Source organism: Dermacentor andersoni, chromosome 1 (assembly GCF_023375885.2).
Source record: "Dermacentor andersoni chromosome 1, qqDerAnde1_hic_scaffold, whole genome shotgun sequence".
Lineage (NCBI taxonomy): Eukaryota > Metazoa > Arthropoda > Arachnida > Ixodida > Ixodidae > Dermacentor > Dermacentor andersoni.
In genome coordinates this window covers 250494255-250517162 of record NC_092814.1, presented here as the reverse complement: position 1 = coordinate 250517162, position 22908 = coordinate 250494255, and the positions used below count along the sequence as shown (strand labels likewise).

The window sequence follows — 22908 nt, the reverse complement described above, 5'->3', positions numbered from 1 at the left end:
TTTTCGATGACGAAACGCTGATCAAAACCTTACCAAGAACACGGAACCCGGCGAGACAGCCTGAAACGAAGCGGCGTCGCGGCGCGTCAGACGCCAGTATTGATTCAGCGCAGCGCGCATGCGCGGGCGATCTGTTTCTGCCGAAGATGGCGGCGCCTGGCGTGCCTCCGCCTCCGCGCGACGCTCCGTGCTCCGTGATTTGCCTCCAAGCAAGATTCGCGCACGGAATGCTTCCCGAGTGCTGATCGCATCGCCTACTCGTATTCTGGGACATTAATGTGTTATGCCGGAATACTTGTTCCTATGTTGCTTTCGGCCACGGCGGCCGCATTTCGATGGGGGCGAAATGCGAAAACACCCGTGTACTTAGATTTAGGTGCACGTTAAAGAACCCCAGGTGGTCGAAATTTCCGGAGTCCTCCCCTACGGCGTGCCTCATAATCAGAAAGTGGTTTTGGCACGTAAAACCCCATAATTTTTTATGTTGCTTTCATTGGTGGAAAGGACACGGGACACGGAAGTGTGGCCAGCGTGCACAGCTGAGTTAATTGGGAGGGATTTCGTCGTATGGTTTTATCAAGGCGGTGAAAAATACATGGCATCAAAAAGCGCACTTGTGAATGTTACGGATGTGTCGTTCCTAAATACTATCAGTACAGTGACGCGCATATTTGCACACACGAATTGCTTTGACAGCTAGGTCATTTGGTATGGGTTTCCTGGTAATTTCGAATGTAAAAACGAATACACAATTTAACATAGTATATGCGGGATGTCTTTCAGACAGGTGCGTCAGAAGCACTAGTCGAAAGTGCTTATTGAATGGGAGGGGGATTGAGGTTATTACACTCTTTAAAAAAGTTTACATCCCTTGGGTTGTATCCTGTCCCACAACAATAATCGTTATCTGTCTTGCCCACATTTCCTTTAATGAATGCATTCTCGACAGGAAAGTAGCGGGCGCGGCGTTTTCAAGAAAGCAAACGCAAGAAATCGAGATGAACGATTATCGTTGTAGGACAAGATAAGCCCCAAAGTGCGTAAACTTTTTTAAGAGTATACTTTTAAAACGGTCGCACCCTTTCGAGTATATTTGTCCCACAACACACTCTACACTCTTATCCAAAGTTACACCCTTTGGGGTGTATCTCTGCCACACAACGATAATCGTCATCTGCCTTGCTTGCGTTTCCTTCCTTGAAAACGCCGCGCCCGCTACTTTCCTGTCGGGAATGCTATGTCATGCTGATAACGCGCATGCCGTTCATTACTGTGAAGTACGGGGCTCGTAGCGTTAAAGAAAGGAAATGCGGACAAGACAGATGACGTTTATTGTTGTGTGGCAAGATACAATCGAAAGGGCGTAATTTTGTTTTAGAGTGAATACTCTTAAGCAAAATTACACCCATTTGCCACACAATAATAATCGTCATCTGTCTTGTCCGCATTTCCTTTCTTTAACGGGGCGAGCCCTGTTCTTCCAAGTCACGAACGGCATGCCCGTTATCAGCATGACAGAGCATTCTCGACAGGAATGTAGAGAGCGCCGAATTTTCAAGAAAGGAAACGCAAGCAAGTCAGATGACAATTATCGTTGTGGGCAAATATACACCCGAAGTTGGAACCGCTTTAAGAGTGTAATTGTCACCTGTCTTGCCTGCGTTTCCTTTCTTAACAACTCGGCGCTCGCTACTTTTGTGTCGAGAGTGCCTTCTCTTCCACCTGTGTCTCACAAAAATGGCCTTGTCTAAACATAGTACATGCGCTTTTCCTAGCTCATTCCCCATCAATCTTTCTCTTTTATTTTCTTGTTTACAATGTACTCAGATTCACGTTAACAAAATCTGTAGTTTCTCACGTGACGTAGATCTTAACTGTCTTAATTACATTAGAACTATCCGGAAGAGCAGATGTCAGCTAATAGTGATGTTGGAGATAACATTGGCGAAGGGAGCCGGCCAATGGCAAAGAGTAGTTACGAACAAAAAGCTTTGTTAATTCATCCTTTCCCCCTTTCTTTTTTTTTTTTTAATTCTGCGAGCCGCTTCACGATGAAGAACAGCTACACCTTGTGGATACAAAAGTCGGAGACAGCGTACTGGCTTTGCCGCGACAATGACACCACTAAACGCAAAATTATTACCGCCGTGCTAATCCTCGTGGCGGCAGCGCGCGCCGCGCCGGAGCGTGGCGCCAGGAATGACGCGTAAGTTATCACCAATGCTCGGTCTTATTCTGATACCCCCCTTCTTGTTATTATTTGTCTGAGTGTGCTGTCATTGTATGTTCTCTGCACTATTTTCCGTACGCTGCAGAGTCGCTTTGTACCTATCCCAATCCATTCAGATAAAGCTATTCATATAGTAGACACCGTCGACGAAGTCACCGTCAGAAGTCACTCCAAAATCGACTTCGTCCGTGGGACTGCATCAGATGCGACTGCATGCAGATCGAAGCATGCTCGCCCCTCGCATGCAAATGGCGCCGGGAACCCCACTCTTAACCCGCCTGCCGCCCTCTCCTATAAGTGCTCCGAGAAAGAGAAAAGAGAGAAAAAAAACAAGAAGAAATGAAAAGCGACCGTTTCATCTCTTTTCAGCAGGGCGCCGCCATTCAAAAGGACTGAGGGGCAAGTAAGGACGGTGAGCTTTTCTGAAAGCGCGAGAGCCGCACAGACGTCGGTGTTTGGGCTCGCGCGGGAGGGCAGAACAGGAAGCTGCTCACCACGCAGCTGGGGTCCCACGGCGCGAGCCAGCCATTGAGCGCTGCGTGTGCACTACACTCGTCTGGGCACTCGGACATGTGTGGCCCTTACAGTATGCGTATACAGTCATTAGCGGGGCAAAATGTGGAAGGGAGGCGGAGTACTCTCTGACGCTCCGGCTGAAGCTCAGGGCACGTCCTCCAAGATCAAAGATACCGCGCGTGGTCCTCAACCTCACAGTATTTCGGAAGTCATTCCCGAACCAATAGGAAATGCTCTAGGAGTACAGAATGCGTCGCACTTGAGCCGGGGAGTGCCCGCTAGCGAGGTTCGTGCGTGAGCTTCATCGCTCACATGTACTGCTAGCCGCAGGCACTGCCGTCAATGAGCAGTCACTGCGCATTTCCGTGCACAGCGAACGCCACAGTGCCGTGAGCTGGCGATAACGTACTTGAGGAAGCGAATGACAGCGCAGATTTTGGTTGCTTATTAGCAGAAACCAAAGTAGGCACACAGCACGCTGAGAACTTGTTGCGGTAGTCAAAGCATTTCAAGCGGCCGCATCGTAGTAACCAAGCACTGCCGCCTGTGCTGCAGCTGTGCTTGCCATAATCATATACCTTTGGGGCCGAATTCACAAAGCGTTACATTCGTAAGTGTTCTTTGTCATTGGTAGGCCGCCTTCGCTAAGAGGTCCAGCATCATGATCAGCTGGAATTTAACCTCACGAAGAATTCTAGAGTAAGAGCTTTCTGAGACTTCGGGCCCTGGACCATTACTATATCACATATAGGTGTGCCAGCTCACGCTAACCAAACTGTTCAAAGAAAAAGAAAAAAAAAAACGTTTAGAAAACACCGTGCAAGATACAATTTTAAGATCTACGGAGTTCTTCAAACGTCTGACAACCTAACACCGTAGGTCTTATAGTTGTATCTTGCACCGCGTTCCTTTAATTTTTTTTTTCTTTAACAGCTTGGGTAACGTTAGCTGAGAGTTACTGTATAGGCCGGTTTGGGCCGGTTTGGGCCGCCGGCAGTGCCAGCGGGCGTTGATGGACACGAGTTTTTTTATGCGAAAGCATCAAATGACTCATTGAGCGTGAACGTCGGTGTCTGTAGCAGCGAAACGGTACCTACATTCCCAGTGGCTGCTACGCGTCGAAGGAGCAGAGCGGGCGAAAGGGGAAACCTGCTGCCACGCTGGCGCGCCAGGTGTTGCGTGAGTGGAGGGGGGTCCCTTGGCAGCGTACGCTCGATCTCGCCTGCGTTCCAACTTCACCTCGGTAATCGCAATAAGCAAGTTAATGAATAAAAACCAGAATAAATTCGAAAGGAAAGACGTTGGCGGTAGTGAGTTTCGAACCTACGACCCCACGCTCAGAAACTGAGTCTCCCACCCACTAGGCTAGACCAGCGCCTCCTAGATAGCAGGCGTGTGCACTCTGCTTTATGACATCATGCTACTTGGACCGAAATATTTGTTGTCAAGCTCGGCGTGACGAAAGCGATGGCGTCATAATCTCCGCTGCTTGCTAGAGAGCGCCCCCATTAGATCTTGTGATAGTCGGGCAAGGTAGCATAACGTCACGGATCGAAGTGTACCGGCCTTGTGCTATCTAGGAGGGGTTGGTTTGCCAAGCGTCTCAACGCGCTCGCTTGCCCGCGAGGATTTCGTAACTCGAAGGGCCGCTCAGCAGCGTTCAAGTGGAAATTAATGTTTTCGCATTCACAACTTATAAGAAGTGCTTAGGTGTCCTCGGATTTCTTCTTCGCCCTGCAGCGATAGTGAAGCAAAGGATAAGGAGGCGGCCTGACGACGGCAGATTAATGTCGATGACAACTGTCTTCGTCAGCGTAACGGAACAGATAGACAGACAAAGCAAACCCGCCGTAATGACTGGGTATTCACGCGCCCAAAGAAAGCTTTTACGCTAGATTTATTCTTAAGAGCAAATTCCGGCTAATCCTGATGCAGGACATTGTTGCGGCTAGAGTGGTGTTCAGGGCGTGGAATCCACCAAGCCCATCGACTACTACGTCAAGTTGTAGAAAATGAAGGAAAAAGGGTTTATTTAGCTTATAGTTACACGGCTCCAGTACGGAAGCCCACTCCATGCAGGAGCAAGTTAAACGTCCAAGTTCACATCAGGACCCTCTGCCCTCACTCTCGAAAAGTCTTGGCTTTTGATATAGTCGTCTTCTCTAGGCGAGTGGACTAGGGAATCTGAAGACTGTCCAGCAGCAAATCACCATCGTCGACTCCATCGCGATACCACGCCCATGCTTGGAATAACCCGCAGTAACTCCGCCTCTGTAGAGACTGGTTTGGAATATGTGGCAAGAAAGCAACCTGCGCCTCTCAAGTCGTCGTCGTTGTTCCCTTCCCCCCCCCCCCTCGCTCAGGCTGCCAGGTAATGGGCGGGGTGAGGGTCTTTCGTGGAACCCTTTCAGTTGGTGTCCACGCGGCGTTGACCTCTGGATAGGCGCTGATGGATGGGTGGTGATTTCACTTGTGTTAAACGTCCACTTAACGCCTTTGTGGTGTTGAGACGTAACAACAAATCATTAGCGAAGGCGGCCAGCCAGTGGCATACAGCACTTACGTACGAACGATAGGCTTGGTAAATACGACCCAGGGCCCGTATTAAAAAAGAAGTCCTTACGCTAGAACTGTTCGTAAGAGCAGATGTCAGCCAATCGTGATGTCCGACATATATTAGGGAACGCGGCCAGCTAATGGGAAACAGTCCTTACGACCGAAAAGCTTTCGTGAATTCGGACCTACTTATTTACTCAGGTGAAATGATAGTGCAAGATCGTCCTCCGATAACTGGTGCCTGCAAGTAAAAATAGACGGCTGCCATTACCTCACTTCCAAATACCATAATAGCCCTTACCCTCCGTGGTTGCTCAGTGGCTATGGTGTTGGGCTGCTGAGCACGAGGTCGCGGGATCGAATCCCGGCCACGGCGGCCGCATTTCGATGGGGGCGAAAACACCCGTGTACTTAAATTCAGGTGCACGTTAAAGAACCCCAGGTGGTCGAAATTTCCGGAGTCCTCCACTACGGCGTGCCTCGTAATCACAAAGTGGTTTTGGCACGTAAAACCCCGCAATTTAATTTTTCAATAATAGCCCTGTCCTTGTGTTTGCAATTATCTTCTCGCTTCGCATACCCACGACCGGTACACTTTATACACAAGGAAAACTTCACATGTGCCCACCAGGCGTGCTTCGCTCGTGAATGAACTATGAGTGCGATTTCCAGCGCAGGCGCAGTATGCCTACAGTGGATATTACTTTTCTTTCCCCTCATTTGCAGGAGGTTTTCTTAGGGGTTGTGCGAAGGCCTCGCGGGGCCAGCTAATTGAGAAAGTTTTTCGTTTACAAGTAACCATCCCGGTTGTTGGTCGGTTATAGCGTGCGCAGACCGGAAGCACTTCGAGCCCTTCTCCCCACTTTGAGGCGACGGCTATTTCGGACGCTGGCCCGTCGCCGTGGCACCGAGCCAGTCTGGTGAGGAGACGGACCGTTCGGCTTCGGCCAACGCGCGTTCAGCCGCCGCTTCAGCCCCCCCGCCCTCGACAGGGACATCGGCAATGAAACACACTAGGAGAAAAAAAATGGGACACCGCGTCGGCTGCTTCTGAAAGGGTGCAAGATGGAAATTGGGGCTGGATTCATAAAGCTATTTCTCGTTCGTAAGAACGAACTGCCTGGTGTCCGCCTTTGCTATCACCACCATCGCTACTCAAGTTGGCCCGCACGTGCCCATTCATACGAATCGCAAGAGGGGCTGGCTGCTTCTGAGCTGACAGCATTATATCGATTTGGCATATCGTGTTCGCCTTCTTCATTGCGTTCGTGTCATATTCTTTTCCTTTGAGCAAGTTTTACGAATTATCAGTGCGCACGTAAACAGTTTTGTGAACCAGAAAACAAATGTTTGTCATTGGTCGGCGCCTACCTTCATCACGTTCGATATCAGGACTTCTCAGCTATAGTTCCTACAAACCGTCCTTACGCATTAAATAATTAGCACATTTTAACCCGAATTCGCAAAGCTGTATACATGCCACAAAACGGTTCCTAAGAACAGGCGCCGTGGCCAGCCATGACGAATGAAACAACAGTGAAGACGCCTACCGGTGGATAAGCAGGGCTTAGAGTACAATTAATATCTCTTATGAGTGCAACCAATAGCGAAATATTGAAAGAAAGCAAATTTAGCAAATTTAGCAAATACACGCACAATAAAAAGACGCTGGTTGCCGCGTCGTCTGGTATAAGATATTCCAGGCAGTTATCTGGGCGGACGAATTTGCGACTGCTAATAAGGCGATATTCTGGACACGCGTATACCGTGCCACATAAGCGGGTCTCGAGCGCTGCATATGAGATACGCACAGCATATATATTCCGTCTATATTCTCAAAACGAACATATAAAATCGCGATGGTCTAGTCCAAAAGGTAAACATTAAATTGCTGTAGTACGAATACGCACGCAAGAAAAAAAAACTTAAAAATAAAAATATTTCACCATAAAAGTGCCTGAAGGCGACAAAGAGACACCTGCAGGCACTTTCTCTAAATTCGTCCCTCGTCACTCCAGATCGAACCGGACGTACGACTTACCAGCGGGCTCTGTGGCATCCGTATCATAGCCAAGTGAAGACTTTCTGCCGCCTCAGCAGCGCACAGCCCTGCAAATGCCTGCGCTACCCGCGGAATAATGTCGAGCAACCGACGCTGAGGAGGCTCTGTCCTTGTGCCGCAGCGCTTTTTTTGCAATAAAACTACAGAAGGTTCCGAGCACCTACACTGGACGGAAAGCAATACACTTGCTTGCAGGCGAAATGTGCAGTCGTATACAGCAGCAGAGAACAGGACAGCCACAGGTCGCAGAATGGCTTCAATAGGCGTCCCAAGGGGCACACCACAAAGGCTCTTCCCGAGCGGGAGAAAGGCGGGCTCGCACCACCTTAAAACGCAAGGGCAAAGGTGTTCTCGGCGCAAAATCGCTGCACAGAAGTGTTTCGCGGTGCCACGTTCCCTAGGGTGACATTAAGGATGCTATTAAGCCGAGAGCGAGCAGAAGGCAACCTTTTGAGCTACGCGGAGAGGCAGACGCCGAGTTCTGACGAGGACGTGGTGGGGTCTCCCGCAGCACTACTTCAAGACGGCAGCAGCATCTCCAACCTTTGGGACGCAACACAGAGCGACGGGAGACGAGGAACTGAGCCTGACCAGACAAGAGACTGGCCGCGACCCAAGGGCGCACACACGGCGGCGGAAGAAGCTGCGCCCCTCTGTTCAGTGCCCTTAGCAGACAAGCGCCGACCGCGGCTGAATAAAGAAGAACAGCAGCGTCTTGGGGCGACCGCATCCACAGCGCACGCACGGGCCAGTCGGCGCGCCACAGGCGGAGCTCGACTGCGTCGTAAGGCTCGAGACGCATTTAGCAAACAGCGCGCTGGCTTACCGCCCGCGCGCCACTCCTGGGATCAAGGTCCGCGCGCTGCCGACATGCTGCGAGAACAAGAGCACGCCTCGCCCAGCTCTCGTGATGCGCGGGTTCAAAGCGCCGACGCCAACCCGGAGATATGAGGTGCCGTGGTGGAAGCCCCTCTCTTTTTACGGACGAAATATAGAATTGAAGACTAAAAATGGGAGGGGGCAGCAGCAATACTGAGCGCAAGACCCGGCAAAAAGAGAAAGAAAGTTGACAGACGCAAAAGCGAACTTCAAGCAAGATGACGGCACACTGAGGCGTGAGGTCTGGCCATTGAAATATGAAAAATGGCACGCTAGATCATGAAATCGTTAACGTTTCCGAAGCTCAGGCAGATAAAAGTGGAGAAGACAGCGTGTGTGAATATATATATATATATATATATATAAACCGTGAGCCGCACCGGATATATATATATCCGGTGCGGCTCAAATACGCGTAAAGATATATGCTCCAAAATTCAGTCTCACTCTATCGTTCTCCACACTGTAGGTACAGCTAGTTTACATGCTCTAAATTCTGAAAGTCAGCAGGACTCATGTGTTTCTGAATGCACAAAAATTACCATACACACCCATTCGTATATGCTGCAGGCCGCTACAATAGGAAAGAAGGACGACGGCACATGCCAGGGTAGGAATTGCAAATAATGGTTGGAAGAGAATAAAAATTTGCCTTGTCCGCACGGTGTATGACAGCAGTATAAATTCTAAATTACATCGATAGTCTAAGACATTGCCATATATTTATACTATATTTTTTTGCCAGTACACCTGTGGGCCACTGTAGAACCAGCTATTTCGCTCTGCTACTGGCTTCCCTGCTTTACACAAGAACGTGTGTGTGTGTGTGTGTGTGTATTATATATATATATATATATATATATATATATATATATATATAAGGAGAGAGAGAGAGTGGGGGGAGGAAGTTGCCAGTAACGGAAAAGGAAAGCAGCGCTCAGCACTCTATATATCAGCTATCCTATATATAGCAATCATGTCGTGCGAGCACTCCATCGTGCCACAGCAATCGATGCTCCGAGTTACAAGTTTCAGTAAGTCGGCGAAAGCACTAAATTCGTGGGAACATAAGGAGTAGTTTTTCCCCAGACAAATTACCGCTGTTTAGGCAGACAGCATAATTTGACCAGATCACTATAACGGAGATGCTCACAGCATTCACGTTCGGACCTGCTTCGATACTCACTGCGAGATTGATCGGCATGATAAACGCGGACAGCGGGAAGCCTTTCACTCGTTTTCAGTCAGCGATGTTGACGCAGTATTTGGATCCGGTCTTGCTCCTAAAGTGCACGTTCACGGAGTCGTCGCTCGGGCAGTCTTGAACCTTCTAAATAATGGACTGTGGCGTTGAACCTTCACGTTCCAACCTAAGATGTAGGCCGATAAACATTGGTCACTGCGATCAATCCAACCGTCCGCACAGATAACAAAAAACTCGACGGCTATCGCCTGCTTCAGCTCTTGTTCCGGCGTCTACGGTGACCACGTAAGTGCAGCGCCGTCTTCATACTTTTCTTGTCGATGGACTTGCGTGTCGGTTCTCCGGTTTAGGAAGCCTTGCGACTACGCCTCCACTGGGCTCTCATGCACGGGTGCAGAGGTCCGAACCGTAGAGCGCACACTGAGGCGACCGCGGCGCTTGTCGGCGGGCGGTGTCCCGGACGACACGTACTGCGGCGGCCCACGTGGTGCTCTGGTACTACGCGCGGGATATCGAGCCGCGGCCGGTGGGGGGGAGGCAAAACGCCGGGGCCCAGCTGCTGCGGGTTGCACTTATGTGTGTGCACGTTCCGTGTAGCCGGACGAAGCCGGCGCGGCGATCGATGACAAAGAAGCGCGCGCTTCTCTTGTCCAGCCTAGGGCACAGATTCAATGGCAGCCCCCTGCGAGCGCTACAGGACGCTTGCGTACGCGTATACCACCCTGCCACGCCCATATGCAGAGCGCCCCTGGAGGGCGAGTGTGACCCCCGCTGCCGGTCGGATTAGGAAAGGGGACAGTTGCCCTTGCATTATATATACACATAACGGTAGTGGACGGGGCCGTGAATGCTAGAGTGCCGAAGGCGAAAATCGCCGAATTTTTCTAGAAACACGAAAGAGCGACCGTTTTTCTTGAGAGACGCGCGCTCGCCCTTTGCAGATACACGGCGTTGTTACGCAAGACGAACACGGGCGCAGCCAATGCGAGAGGCCTCATTCCGACAACTGCACAACGCCCTTCCCTGCCGCGAATGCGTGCGTTAGCTATTGAATAATATTTATTTTCTTATAGAATATCCCGTCACGATATATGCCGCGTACAATAAATGCAAACCTGTATCAAATGCAGTACAACCTATGTCGACGCATATACAGATGTATAGATAGCACGTTATACGTTTCATCCGGAAAGTAATTTTTAAGCAAAATCCGGCAGGTTTGATCATCGATATGTGTTTGCGTCCCTGGCTGCAAGTCTTCGTCATGAGCTACCTATGGTATGAGCGGCCTCAAAGAGAATCTTGAGAACCAAGTTGGACGTCGTGTTGTTGACATGCGCTGCACGCGGATACATCTCCGAAAGCAACGTAAACTATAGGCAAGGACCCCGCGAGTGTATACACAGCCACGGGCATGCACATAACGGGGCTTGCCGCTCGCCCACTTTCGGCTGTTATACGACCCCATAACATGGTCCGACCGCCGCTCGAACATGACCGCATGCGTCCTCCCGTGCACGAGACTAAGATGCTGCATAATTACAAGTGCGCGCAGAAAGAAGAAACAAACGAAAGCGTAAGTAACAGGAGCTCGAGCACTACAGTTTAGTGAAAAGCGCAAAGGGTCAATGAAGCTGAGTCCAAGAACTTGCGGAAAGGCATTAGCATACATGGGATGATGATTTCTAAGCTTTGTAGCATTTTTAAACCTCACCAGATGCAGATAACATAATTCTAGTCAGGCCTAGCCCTGTATTATGCAGAGAGGCGGACACCATTTGCACAAGAAATCGAAAAAAAATTTTCTACTAATAAAAAATATCACAAAGTAACTTCATGGATTACTTTACGGCACGTATTGCAACTTACGAATTGTAGCCGATTTCATTGCAGGGCGCATCCACTTGGATTGAATTTCCAGAACGACATCAGCTCGGAGATATGGGCCATCAAACTCGCCGTAAAATAGGCACTCTTGTTCAATCTAATATTTTAAAACGTTATTTTATGCATCGAAGCACAAAAGTAACTGGAACGCCCATGTATTTCGTCCCACATTTTGGGAAATAATATCTCGAAAATGGTCACATTCTAGATGTTCATTTCAAAGTGGATAAGTAACGTCTTGCAAAGTCACCGGCTACAATTCGTAAATTGCAATATGTGCCGTAAGATAATTAATTAAGAAGTTAGTTATAGAAAATTTGTTAATTTGTTGAATATGTGTTTTATTTCTCGTGTTAGTAATGTGCGAGTGTTCTAATAATCCAGTTCAAAGGCGAGAATTATGTCATCTGCCCCATGCGATATTTAAAAATTCCGGAAAACTTAAATATGATCACCCGGTGTAGCATATCGGCACTGCCACTCATTAGCGCTGCACACGTTTAAGAAAAAAAAAACGCGGATACATTTATTATTTTTTTTAATCTTCACATATTCGACAGTTTTATGAAAAGAGATAGAAAGAAAGAACCGTACAGGAAACACAATAAGGGAAATGGGGCGCTCTCTGCATGCGCGCCTCTTTCTTGAGCTTGTCGTTTAGTGGGCTTTGTTCCTCAGCATTACTTTGAGAATTTCTTGCATCCGCGTGGTGGTCCGTGTAGTGTTAATAATATGCGCTTGCGTCAGACGTGGTGCCCCTACGGCGGTGATCACCGTTAAAGCTATAAATATGCAGTTATACACGCCTCCATACTGTATACGTATGCCTATAAATGCATAGCCGTAATTGTAAGCTGTAACCTGGCGACCGTCATTTTAAATGCAATAAATTTGCTGCATCCGCCGAAGATACAATGAAGTTTCACTATCTTTAGAAGTGGCAAGTTACTATAGAGGCTTTTGTTCCCTCCAAGCACCACATGCATCCGTGTCACAGGTGTAAGCCACTGCAGCACTACAAACGCCATTAGACGCAAGGAACAAGTGAACTCGCCGTACCTTTGTCGAACAAAGCGAAACGTGTTTCTTTTGTTGGTTACGAAAGGAACGATCCTTCTGCACGGGCACTGTCAAAAGCAAGCGACGATATTCTCAGTTAAGACGGCGGAACGTTGCGAAACGGCATGGTAAAAGTGTTCCTTTCCCCATTTGTAAAAGGCCGGGGGCCGTATTGTCGATCGATCACTCTCGGAGACATTATTTTCAATACGCACTAGATTGGCTAAACCCAGCGGAAATGGGTTCAGAAGGATGGAAAATCGGGCAAGTTGGTATACGTTCATGGTCGCAACAGCGCGATCAAATACACTGGACTGAGGAAAAAAGAAAGAAAGAAAACGAGGGGGCTGTAGTCAGCGCCATGTAGTGTCACCTTGTTTTCTTAGTCCTTGTCGCGTTGTTGCAGCCATCAGCGGAAGTGGAAGCAATGAATGAAGTGTCACACATGCTGTCAGCGCTCTTCTTACGCTGCATAGTTACATTACGCTCAATGCACTGGCAGGATGCGGTTCACTCGGGAAGCATTGTCAAACAGTACAGCCTTCCCGATCACGAGCATTCTACGTAGCCACACCTACGAGTAAACGTATTGTCTCTGCAAGTTTTCGGTGAAGGCACTCGCGACATCCTGACTCAACAGAGATGCGGGCAGTTTGGTGAGAACTAAAAATCGAGCGCCAACAAGAGCCGATATCCGAGAGCGATTCATGTGGACAAAGCTCAAGAAAACAGGGATAACGACTGGTTCTATAATGTTCTAATTAGGGATGTGCGAATATTCGAAACTTCAGAATAACGAATAGAATATTATCCTATTCGATTCGGTCTTCCAATCGAACAGCTACTATTCGTAAATGAATACATTTTTAATATTTTTCGATTTCAAATCACCAACTGTGCGTGATCAAGCATAAAATTGGAGCAAAGAGTACGACAAATTTAATTCAGGCGGCCTTAATATATAGACATAAAATACGAAAAGTTACGTCGATGAGTACCCTATTTCGCTCCGGGAGACGGACTCTTACTGCATGGTAAACCGCCATCACCAATCGCACTCACCAACGAGTCCTGAACACGCAAATAAATTGCTTATTTGCTTCTCATGCTCCAGTTGTGCTTTCAATGAACAACGATTCCTAACGTGCAATGCAATTACAGAAACTTGCTAGCGTTATGAATATATTAGTGCATAACGATCATTTTACATTAATGGTGAGATCTACTGTTCACTACTCCTAAATTATTCGATTCGAATCGCTTCTAGTACTGTTCGATTCGTATTCAATTCGGTCTCAGAAATTACTACTCGCACGCCCCTAGTTCCCAGGGTCTATGAGAGACGCCCACGTGGGAGACTCCGGATTAGTTTTGACCACCTAGAGTCCTTTAAGATGCACCCAAGGCGGGGTGGGGTGCACGAGCGTTTTTGCCTTCTGCCCGCCTCCGGATGCGGCCGCCGCAGCCGGCTAGTCGAACCCGCGACCTCGTGCTCCATAGCTGAACGCCATGTAGCCTATGCCACAGAGCCATCGTGGCATAGCGCAAACAGAGAAGCAAATGTACGAAAGAACAGGACACGTCGCTTCTCATAAACGCGGACATTTTTCTTTCTCTTGCTTTAATATCTTTTTTTGTTACCTCAGCTACTTGTTATAAGCTTGTTACGAATTCAAAGTCATTGGGTGCACCAAAATAAAATGACATTCGAGTTGCGAGAAGCTTCATGTCTGTCCTGAAACTGAACTGAAGAACTGTTTGAACTGTAGAGACCGGAATTGCTTACAAACTGGGAATGCGATACACATGAATTGTTTCATCGGAGTCCCTATAACTCCCAGCGACATAATTTTAAACAACTGCATCGGTATAGCTAATCAACCAGCAAGTTGTTGTTGCTGTTGTTGTGCTCTAAAGTGCATACCTTCGAAACTCCTACTAACTCCTTAGCCAATGCCTCGGTATGGGTATGGTACCATAGGCATTTAAAGCAAAGTAACACATACAAGGACCATCTAAATTTTCTGAAGCTCACCGGTTAATCTTTCTTTCGAGAATTCTGCTTTGCGGCTTCAGCGACGGGAACATTTACATGACTATTTATGATGTTCTCCGGAGCAATACACCTGCCATGCTATATTCACGGAAGCCTCCGTTGCTTAATACTCCTCACAATTCTTCCAATTTCTTGAAATTCTTAAAAAGCTGTAACGCTAATTTTTTTAGAGCCTCGCTTGCAACTATGCGCCCTTTTCCATTATTATTCAAGTTCGTGTTTCGATTGATAAGTTCAACTATTCTTTGTCATAAAATCGTTGTTAAAAGCGTTTGGTTCTTGGCCAGTCACTCGCGTACTGGGGGTGATATACCATTGCTTGGGAACAGGAGCAAAAAATTCAGCGGGTCCCGGAGCCTATAGAGCAACGTCGCATTTTCAGAAATCCTATAGACCGGCTCTTAAACGCAAAAGGATTGCGAATTGGGCGAGTGGGAAGACATTTTTCTTGATTAGCGCACAGAAATTGCCTTGAGTCGTGGCCTACTTTCCAATGTAGAATAGAAAAAAAAAAAGAAACAAGTATACTACAAGACTGTTTAAACATTTATATTTCTGATTTATTTAGTTGGTTAGTTAATGCAATTATTGGCTCCAAATGATTATTTCCTCCAACCCTACTTCCCACACGCACACCGCTGGATATCGTGAGCGCCACAGGCAAGGCCGCCCTACATCCCACAAGGTTGCGAAGTTTCGGCGAGACGGACATGTACCTAGCGGCTTACTGCCGGCGCTCCGTCACGAAATTATCGATGAGCCTGGTGGCGCCTGCGCCCCGCGTCACTTTGCGCGCCGCCGCCCACGGAGGTCACGGTCAACTGGCACGGCGTGACCAGCAGAGAAGCCGCCAGCGCCGCTACAGGTGCACTGCGTCGCCACATTGGTGCGCAGTGTGCGAAAAGGGGGCGGGCGCCCCCTTTGCATGACAGCAGCACTGAGATCGACGCGATGACATACACGGTGATCAACTGCTTGCACTAAGGAACACACGCAATCAATTACTTTGACTCGATATTTTCAGAAAAGTCTCAGTCACGTCATTTTTTTTTTCTTTCTTTCTTTTCACAAGCACCTTTCTCCAGCTCCACTCGCAAGGGAGAAAAAATAAATAAGATGAAGAGGGAGGGAACGTGAACGTTTGGGAAAGAGAAAGCTTCCGTGTGACTAAACCGAGCCGCAGTTCCTGTTGCTGCGCCGCTGACACCACTACAGAGTGCGAATGAATTACATTCTAATACTTACTACGTCCGAAACGAAAGGTTATTTCAAAATGACTTCTTTCCGACTTCACTTGCAACGTGAAGCCGAACTACGTGCAACGCCACCTAATAGTGTATTAAATAATGTAATTAGTAACATGAGGTAAGACATTAAATTAAATTTTTCTTTTTCTTTGCTGTGTGCGTTACTTGGCTCGAGTACTTGACACGAGGTGATGCGAGGAATTATCGGCGCCTTTCGCCCTGCATGATGGAGAGCGTCGCGCTCAAAGAACCGTGGGCGAAGGTGAACAGCGGAAGTGTATGGGCGACTATGCAATACATAGGCAACACTTTCGGTGTCCACTTAACGTGCCAATACACACACACACACACACACACACACACACACACACACACACACACACACACACACACACACACACACACACACACATATATATATATATATATATATATATATATATATATATATATATATATATATATATATATATATATTACAACACTGACAACGTTACGGCCACCCCGGTTATGCAATCGCCACCAACACACACAGCCTGACACCTGTTAGAAATATCTCACGCAGTATAAGGCTCCCGTCTCGGCCATTCCGATCGGCAAGCGGTTTTCGGTACTCTTATTATACATTGCTGCGCCGAACGTATCAGGCAAGTTTTACGTATGCCACAGTTCACTATTGCCCACCTATTTCCATATTTTCACGCAATCGTTGCGAAATTTGTACCTTTAAGTACCGACAACGCTCAACCATGAGGCCGTAGCCATGGCCTCGTGGTTGAATGTCCGCCTCTGCTGCGGGAGGACGTGGGTTCGAAACCACACTGCCGCCCGCCGGTTATACAAATGGACACAGGCGACCCCGGCCCGACATTATGCTTTCTTTAGGGCTGAGTCGTCCTGGGGAAGGAGCCAACGCCATGCAAATACCGTAGAACCAAGTGGGCACAACAAAGCACTGTAAATGTCGATGTTCAACCAACTAGCCCACATTAGCACTCTTAGGTCTGCTCGACAAGCACTAAAAGTGTGATCGACTGTTCGAGTCTGAAAAGAGAAAGCAGCCAGAAAAGAACATATGACTGATGTGGCCTATCTGTTACCCTCGATAACGTGTTCTTCATCTGCCCCATGACATATTCGGCAAACCATGCTGTGAGTGAGCGAAGTTTCATTTCAATCGTCGCGGGATGCTGAGGAGGCTCGAAAAAGTGCCCTTTAGTGGTTATACAACGCGTTCTCTTTGAGCGCCGAGTATTTCGCTGTTTCGGTAAGCAGAGGTGTATATGAAGAACCTAGACAATTAAATCAGTGCAGCGCTGTCAGACTAAAAATAGGGACAAACAGTGCCGGGAGCATATTAAGAATGAGACTGTAGCGGCGCAAGCACAAATGCCTCCTGCAAACACAAATACCTCCAAGAAGCCACGCCGACGCCTACAAATCTTTTAATAAGCTATTTTTCAGTCTGCCTGTTCAGTCGTAGCGACTTGCCGACTCTGAAGATAGTCGCATCAGGGGAGGGGGAGGATTAAAAGGAGCGGCCGTTCGGGTGATCCAGTACACAATAGACCAAATGCATTAACTCCAGAATTAGATTTGCCAGTGGCTGACAGATAAACCGAGGCAATTACTCTGCCCAGCCAGTCGCGTAGGTCATATATATAGATTATCCTTTCGGGGATAGAGCGTGCGAGCCGGGCTCACCTGGCGTAACAGCAAAGCAACCGCGCGCGCGCTCTGCCGGTCGGAGATGCGCGAATCGTGCACACAGCAGCAGACAAGGCACACGAGCGCCACTACACATTCAGCCCGCTACAGAGCCACACACAGGTGCTGGAGGCCGTGCGGTTACCCAGAATGACTCGGATGCCAGGGGCGAAGGCTGGCGGCGTGGGCGTAGGCTCCGCCACAGGGCCCGGAGCCCCCATCGGGGCTTGGCCTTCGCTGTGGCCGGAGTCACAGCCAGGCTTCCGGTGTCCAGCGCACGCTGCCTGGGGGCCGCCAGCTAAGCGGCGCCCGCGTGCGCTGCTCCTCGCCGCCGCGGTCTGAGCGGCGTCGACACAGCTGCGGCAGCGCGCGCGCTCTCCATGTATGCGACTGGGAAATTTCGAGGTCGCTCGGCCTGCTGCAGCTGTTGCGTCAGTGACAACGAGTCGACGATGCTTGCATCGCGGCTACAACAAATAGCAGCGGTGTACATGTGCGGTTCCAACACGTTGCGGATGCCGATGCAATGTCTGCAGGCGCGCAAAACAAAATCGGCCGCCATTGTGGACCACACACATCGCGTCTACTACCGAATGACGCGTGGTGGACGCTGCGATGCACAAACGGCTGCGAAAGCAGGCTCGAAACGCCTTGCCTGTCCCAATGTTTATCTGCAGCCAGCCTTAAGGATAATAGAGGAGCGGGTGAACGAAAGAGAGAGAGAGAGAGCACGCGCTTCGCTGAAGCGAATGATGAGGAACAGAACAAGGGACGGCGTTCTTTCACTTATTACGACTGGACGCGGAGTTTGAAGCCTCTATAGAGAAACTTTCTGTCGGCACCTTGCAATAACAATCTCCAGCATAGGGAGCAACGAGGACTACATATGTTGGGTATATAACATGGGTTGATATATCCAGTTGTCCAGCTTGCTGCCAGCTGGAAAGGTCGAGTTGGTCAACAAACAAATTTCCCTTTGGTCTGCGCCGGCCATTCCTCCTGATTTTTCTGGACAGCCTCGAGGTCAAGGGGCCTCCAAATAAAGAGGAATGTCCATGTGTGCCTCAGGGTCGAACGAACATTGGGCCTGTTGTTCATTTTGTTATATATAGGTAAGTATGCGTGTGTGTGTGTGTCAAAGTCTGCCAGCTGTCGCATACCGCAATGTCAACGGAAGATAATTACATCTGACTTCGCAACCCCTAGTCAATGACTGCGCCAAGCAAACTTATATTTAAAAAAAAATTAAATCAGACGTTTCCACATTTTGCAGCGACTGCTGTTTCGTCTCGCTGCCAAAACATGCGAAACAAAGCAATCATTGAGATCTGCGCAAGCCAAGGAACAGGACCGTAGGTAACCACAAAAAACTGGTATGGTCACTCATTGTTTCGAGGCCCGGTAAATGCTGGACCGGCCTCGCTGTCCCCCCGCTGCTGTGCAGGCACGCTCAGCATCCATAGTGCCAACAATGGCCACGACTGCTGGGATACTTCCTCCCCTTTGAGTGACCGCGCCCAGTGTTAGCGAGCGTGGCCAGAAGACTCAGTGAAGTGTGCGCATGCCGCGACGAGAGTGTCGCCGTTGACACTTCTTCACCATGTTTGATCGGAAAAGAGAAAAGGCGTTCGCGACTCATCAGACTCATCAGCTTAATGCGGTTGCCCAACAGATGAGCGGCGGGTCGGCAGGCAACCGGCAAAAGCGCTTGCGAAAAGCCGACCGCCGAAGCATGACTGGCGCCGGCATACAGTGCCGAGCTGGAGTAATTGCCTAACTGCCTCCGCCAGCTTGACACCGCTTTCAATGCACGCCACAGCTTGCCAGACCGGATGTACGCCCGGCGTAGTGCACGAAGCACGTGGGCGCGCCCCGCTGTATCGTCCCGATTTTGTATGGAAAGCGCCGCACATGTCCTCGACGGGGACCGTGCGTTTCCGTGCATTTCTCCCTGCCGTATTTCGGTTACTGGACATTATCATTTTCGCACGAAACTAGTGCGGTCGAAAGAAAATTTCTGTGAGTCTGTGCAGCAGAAAGAAAAAGCCAGTGTATTAAAAATTTGGTTCACCAATGAAGGAGTGCGTTCTCGTTAAAGTTACAACTGGAACCAAGAAACGCTATACTCGCGTGAGAACCAACCACAGTTATCACTTTGTTGATTGCACAGCGAATTTGACAGTGACCGCCGACCACAAAAGTTTTCGGAGGACGGAAGTGGCGAAGAAAAGTTGAACTGCCTCGCGATTTCTCCACTCTCGACCAGCATGGGTTCGCGGCTGAGTCCGTATACGTCTACCTCATGGCTAGAAATGTGGTAGACGTGCGGAGCCTACCGTCTACAGAAAGCATCCACCGAACTTTTCGATTCACGATGGATGCACGGGCTGCACCGCAATTTTTTTTCCTGCCATCTGATTCCACCCTTTGAAAACACTTGCAGTTGCATATACATAGCTGGGCAATGTCGATGAACAAAGGTGGGAGCTGTGTCACAAAGGGCGTTGGGTACACGGGGGAGACAAGGCGGACTTTCTCCTCCATTGGCTGCAAGACGCTGAACGAGACACGCCCTGCCGTTGAAGTAATTACACTGGTCGCATCAAAGCCCAGCGAAGCGCGCGCGCTTTTCGTCACTCGCAGCAGGTTTTCCGCAGAGCAAAATACGAGTGAACTGCACCCGTTCCGACAGGCGCAGATCGTGTATGAAAAAAATGTACATACACATAACGAAAGAGCACGCGAGCGCCACTGGCTTTCCCTGCGCCGATGATGCTCTATAAAGGCGGAAGCCGCAGGGGCGTGGCACTCTGCGAGTGTCTCGACGGAAAGAGCGTCCTTGTAGCGACCTTGGCCGCACTTTGCGGGAAATCGCGAGAGACGCAGCACCATGCGGTGGGCGCCGGACCGTGACCGCATCGTTTTCAGGCCTGTTCCGCGTGCGGAGAGTGAACAGCTGCTGCTGCATCCATAAAGTCCGCCATTCAGGAAGCGGCCTCGCGCGCTCTCCCGCCGTGCTGCGGCGCCCGCGGTGCTGAAAGCAGCTGTAGGTGCTGTGCCGCGGCGCTGCGTATTGCAATCGAGGCATCGGCTGCGCTCAGCCCGGCTACAGCAACGTCAAGGTTCACGGGAAGCTCCGTTCCGGCGTTTGCGCCTCTGCGTCCGCTAAACAAGAGCGTTCGGCGCTATAAGCGGCGTGATGTTGATCAGAATGATGTCGCTCAGCGGCGCTTCGTTTCTTTCTGCAAAATGTACACAAAAGGGGGTGTCAGCAGCATGCCTGAGTCGTACAGACTGCTTTTTGTGTCACCAAAATCGTCCCAGCGCACAGCGGAATCTCGGGGCTGGCAGTAGCCGAAATCGAAATGTTGTTTCTGCGCGTAACAAATTCCATCGGCCGGCCATCACAGTGATTCGGCAGCGCATGGGTGTTGGCCAGTCACGACGAGTTCACGCAAAAAAACAGCGCCCATATTCGCAAAGCAGTTCGTACGCTAGAGCAGTTCGTAAGAAAAGACGCCGGCAAATTATGATTGCGAATCTATTATTAGCGAAGGCGGTCAGTCAATGGCGAACAGTGTTATGAACGAAAACTTTAGGGAATTTCAGCTATGTGGATGCAGCCGCCGCATGTTGCAGCTCTCCCCTTGATGCACGGTTTGAGTGAGACCTCGCATACATTGTGTGCTCGTGAAGTTTACATAACGTCGTTTATAGCCATAGTTGTGGATTTGAACGCCTGGACGGTACACTTGATCTGCATCGAAAGACTTAGCGTTTCGGTTCGCATGAACGGTAACAATGTTCACCTGTCAGAAGAAACACGTGGATATGGAAATTTGTGATGCACGCTTGATTTCCACGCTGTCCGACTTTTGCCTTCAATAAAGGTCCTGTTTTCCTGACATGAGAAACATCGATTGCTAGCTTCGATTATCCATTTCTCCTTCTTTTTCACTTTTTCTGTGCTGTGTATACTCGGCTTTCACTTCGTTCTTATGACGTACACCGAAATCGAAGAAGCGAAGAAAGCGATAATTTGCTTTTGCACGCTGCCGCTTTCTTAGAAAAGCAAGCTTAGGTGTTGAAAAACGCGGTGTATAGTAACAAAATGCGATATAGTCAACCCCAAGAAAGAACGAGCACCTTGATAAATAAACCTATTTTTACTTTGCTTTTCTGCACTAAGATAATATGTCGCGTCGAAATCAGCATGCATGAGACTGCAAAGGCAAGTCTTTCAGTTTACAGAGAAAATAATCAATACGTCTAAATAAGATGGCCGACTGTTTCTTTTGTCGCATAGTATATATAGCAGGTCGAAGCGTGCTCTGACTGTGTGCAACATCAGAGGCGGCAGAACACTGTCCAAACAGCAGCGCTTACCGCAGAGGGCATCGTCTGGCTCAGTATGGAGCGGAACAGCAGGAGTGCCAGCCAGCGGAGGAACAAGTAGAGCGACGGGTCACACTGGTCGCCGTGCGATGCGAGCAGCCGAATGAGGCAGCCGATCCAAGTTTCGCGGGTCGGGCGAATCGCCGGCTCCCCGGGGCCCATTCAATGAGAGCAGTGCCGACACAGCCTTTCCATCGTCTCTCGTTTATGCTCGCCGCACGGGCAGAGTGTGTGACGATACTTTGGTAGACAGGTATGGAACGCACGCAACAGCCCAACTTGGTCAACCACTCGGCGCTTGCACTTGACCGCCCTCGGTATCGGGCGCGTACCGTAGAGCAGTCGGCTATGCGGCGAGCCTCCGCCGGCTAGCAGCGAAGCAAAATACCGCGATCAGTGCACTCGGCGGTGTCGTAGCAGAAAGCGTAAAAATCGCACCGCGCCTAACCTGTTATGCAGATTCCATTCAGCTAACCGCACAGCCTTCTTTCTTTGTTTTTCTCGACTTCCACCACGTCACCGCTGTACAAACTCGGAGTCGCTCTTACTTGTTTGCAGTCCTTCAGAGGGAGCACGTTCTTCGGCAACGGCGCGAATGATAAGCGTCGCTGTTACGTTGCACCGTGACGACGGAGGGCGAAGAGTCGAGAGCTCTCCGCCGAGGTACAGATATGCTCGTAATTGGGTCAGAGCAAAACGGCGCGCGGTGTGCGGAGACGCTGCGGTTGGGCCCCGTTAGTCGGGGTGCCCTCATCCCGATGAGGTGCGACCGCCGGAGGAGGCTCCCACCGGGCGCGTACGCGGTCAGTGACATGCGGGCGCCGATCACGCCGGCACCGCGGCACTTGTGACGGGGGGGGGGGAAGGGCGCCCCGTCGACGCCTGCACAGCTGCGGTGACGAGTCAAGGCAGCGCCTTGTGCGCTCGTCGCGACGACTTGGAGGGATCGTTGACTATTGTCTCCCTGGCTGCCCTTGACAGACGTCTGACAGCCGCTAGGGACGCGCACCTGAGCAGGTTGCGACGATAATTGTTTTTTCGATGAAGAAGATGGCTACAAACAGAAGCACACGCGCGTGTAGTCAAAACAGACCTATCGCCTCACTGCCT

General features: G+C 49.6%; 1 protein-coding gene across 1 annotated transcript in view; it reads right to left on the bottom strand.

Annotated features, from left to right (window-relative positions):
- LOC126548445 (uncharacterized) overlaps positions 1-22465 on the bottom strand; it is a 338395-nt gene extending 315930 nt beyond the window's left edge. Inside the window, exon 1 of the mRNA XM_055063629.2 lies at positions 21790-22465. Coding sequence (XP_054919604.1) covers positions 21790-21960 — 171 coding nt within the window. The 5' untranslated portion in view covers positions 21961-22465. The remainder of the gene's footprint in view (positions 1-21789) is intronic.
- Positions 22466-22908: the final 443 nt, after the last annotated feature.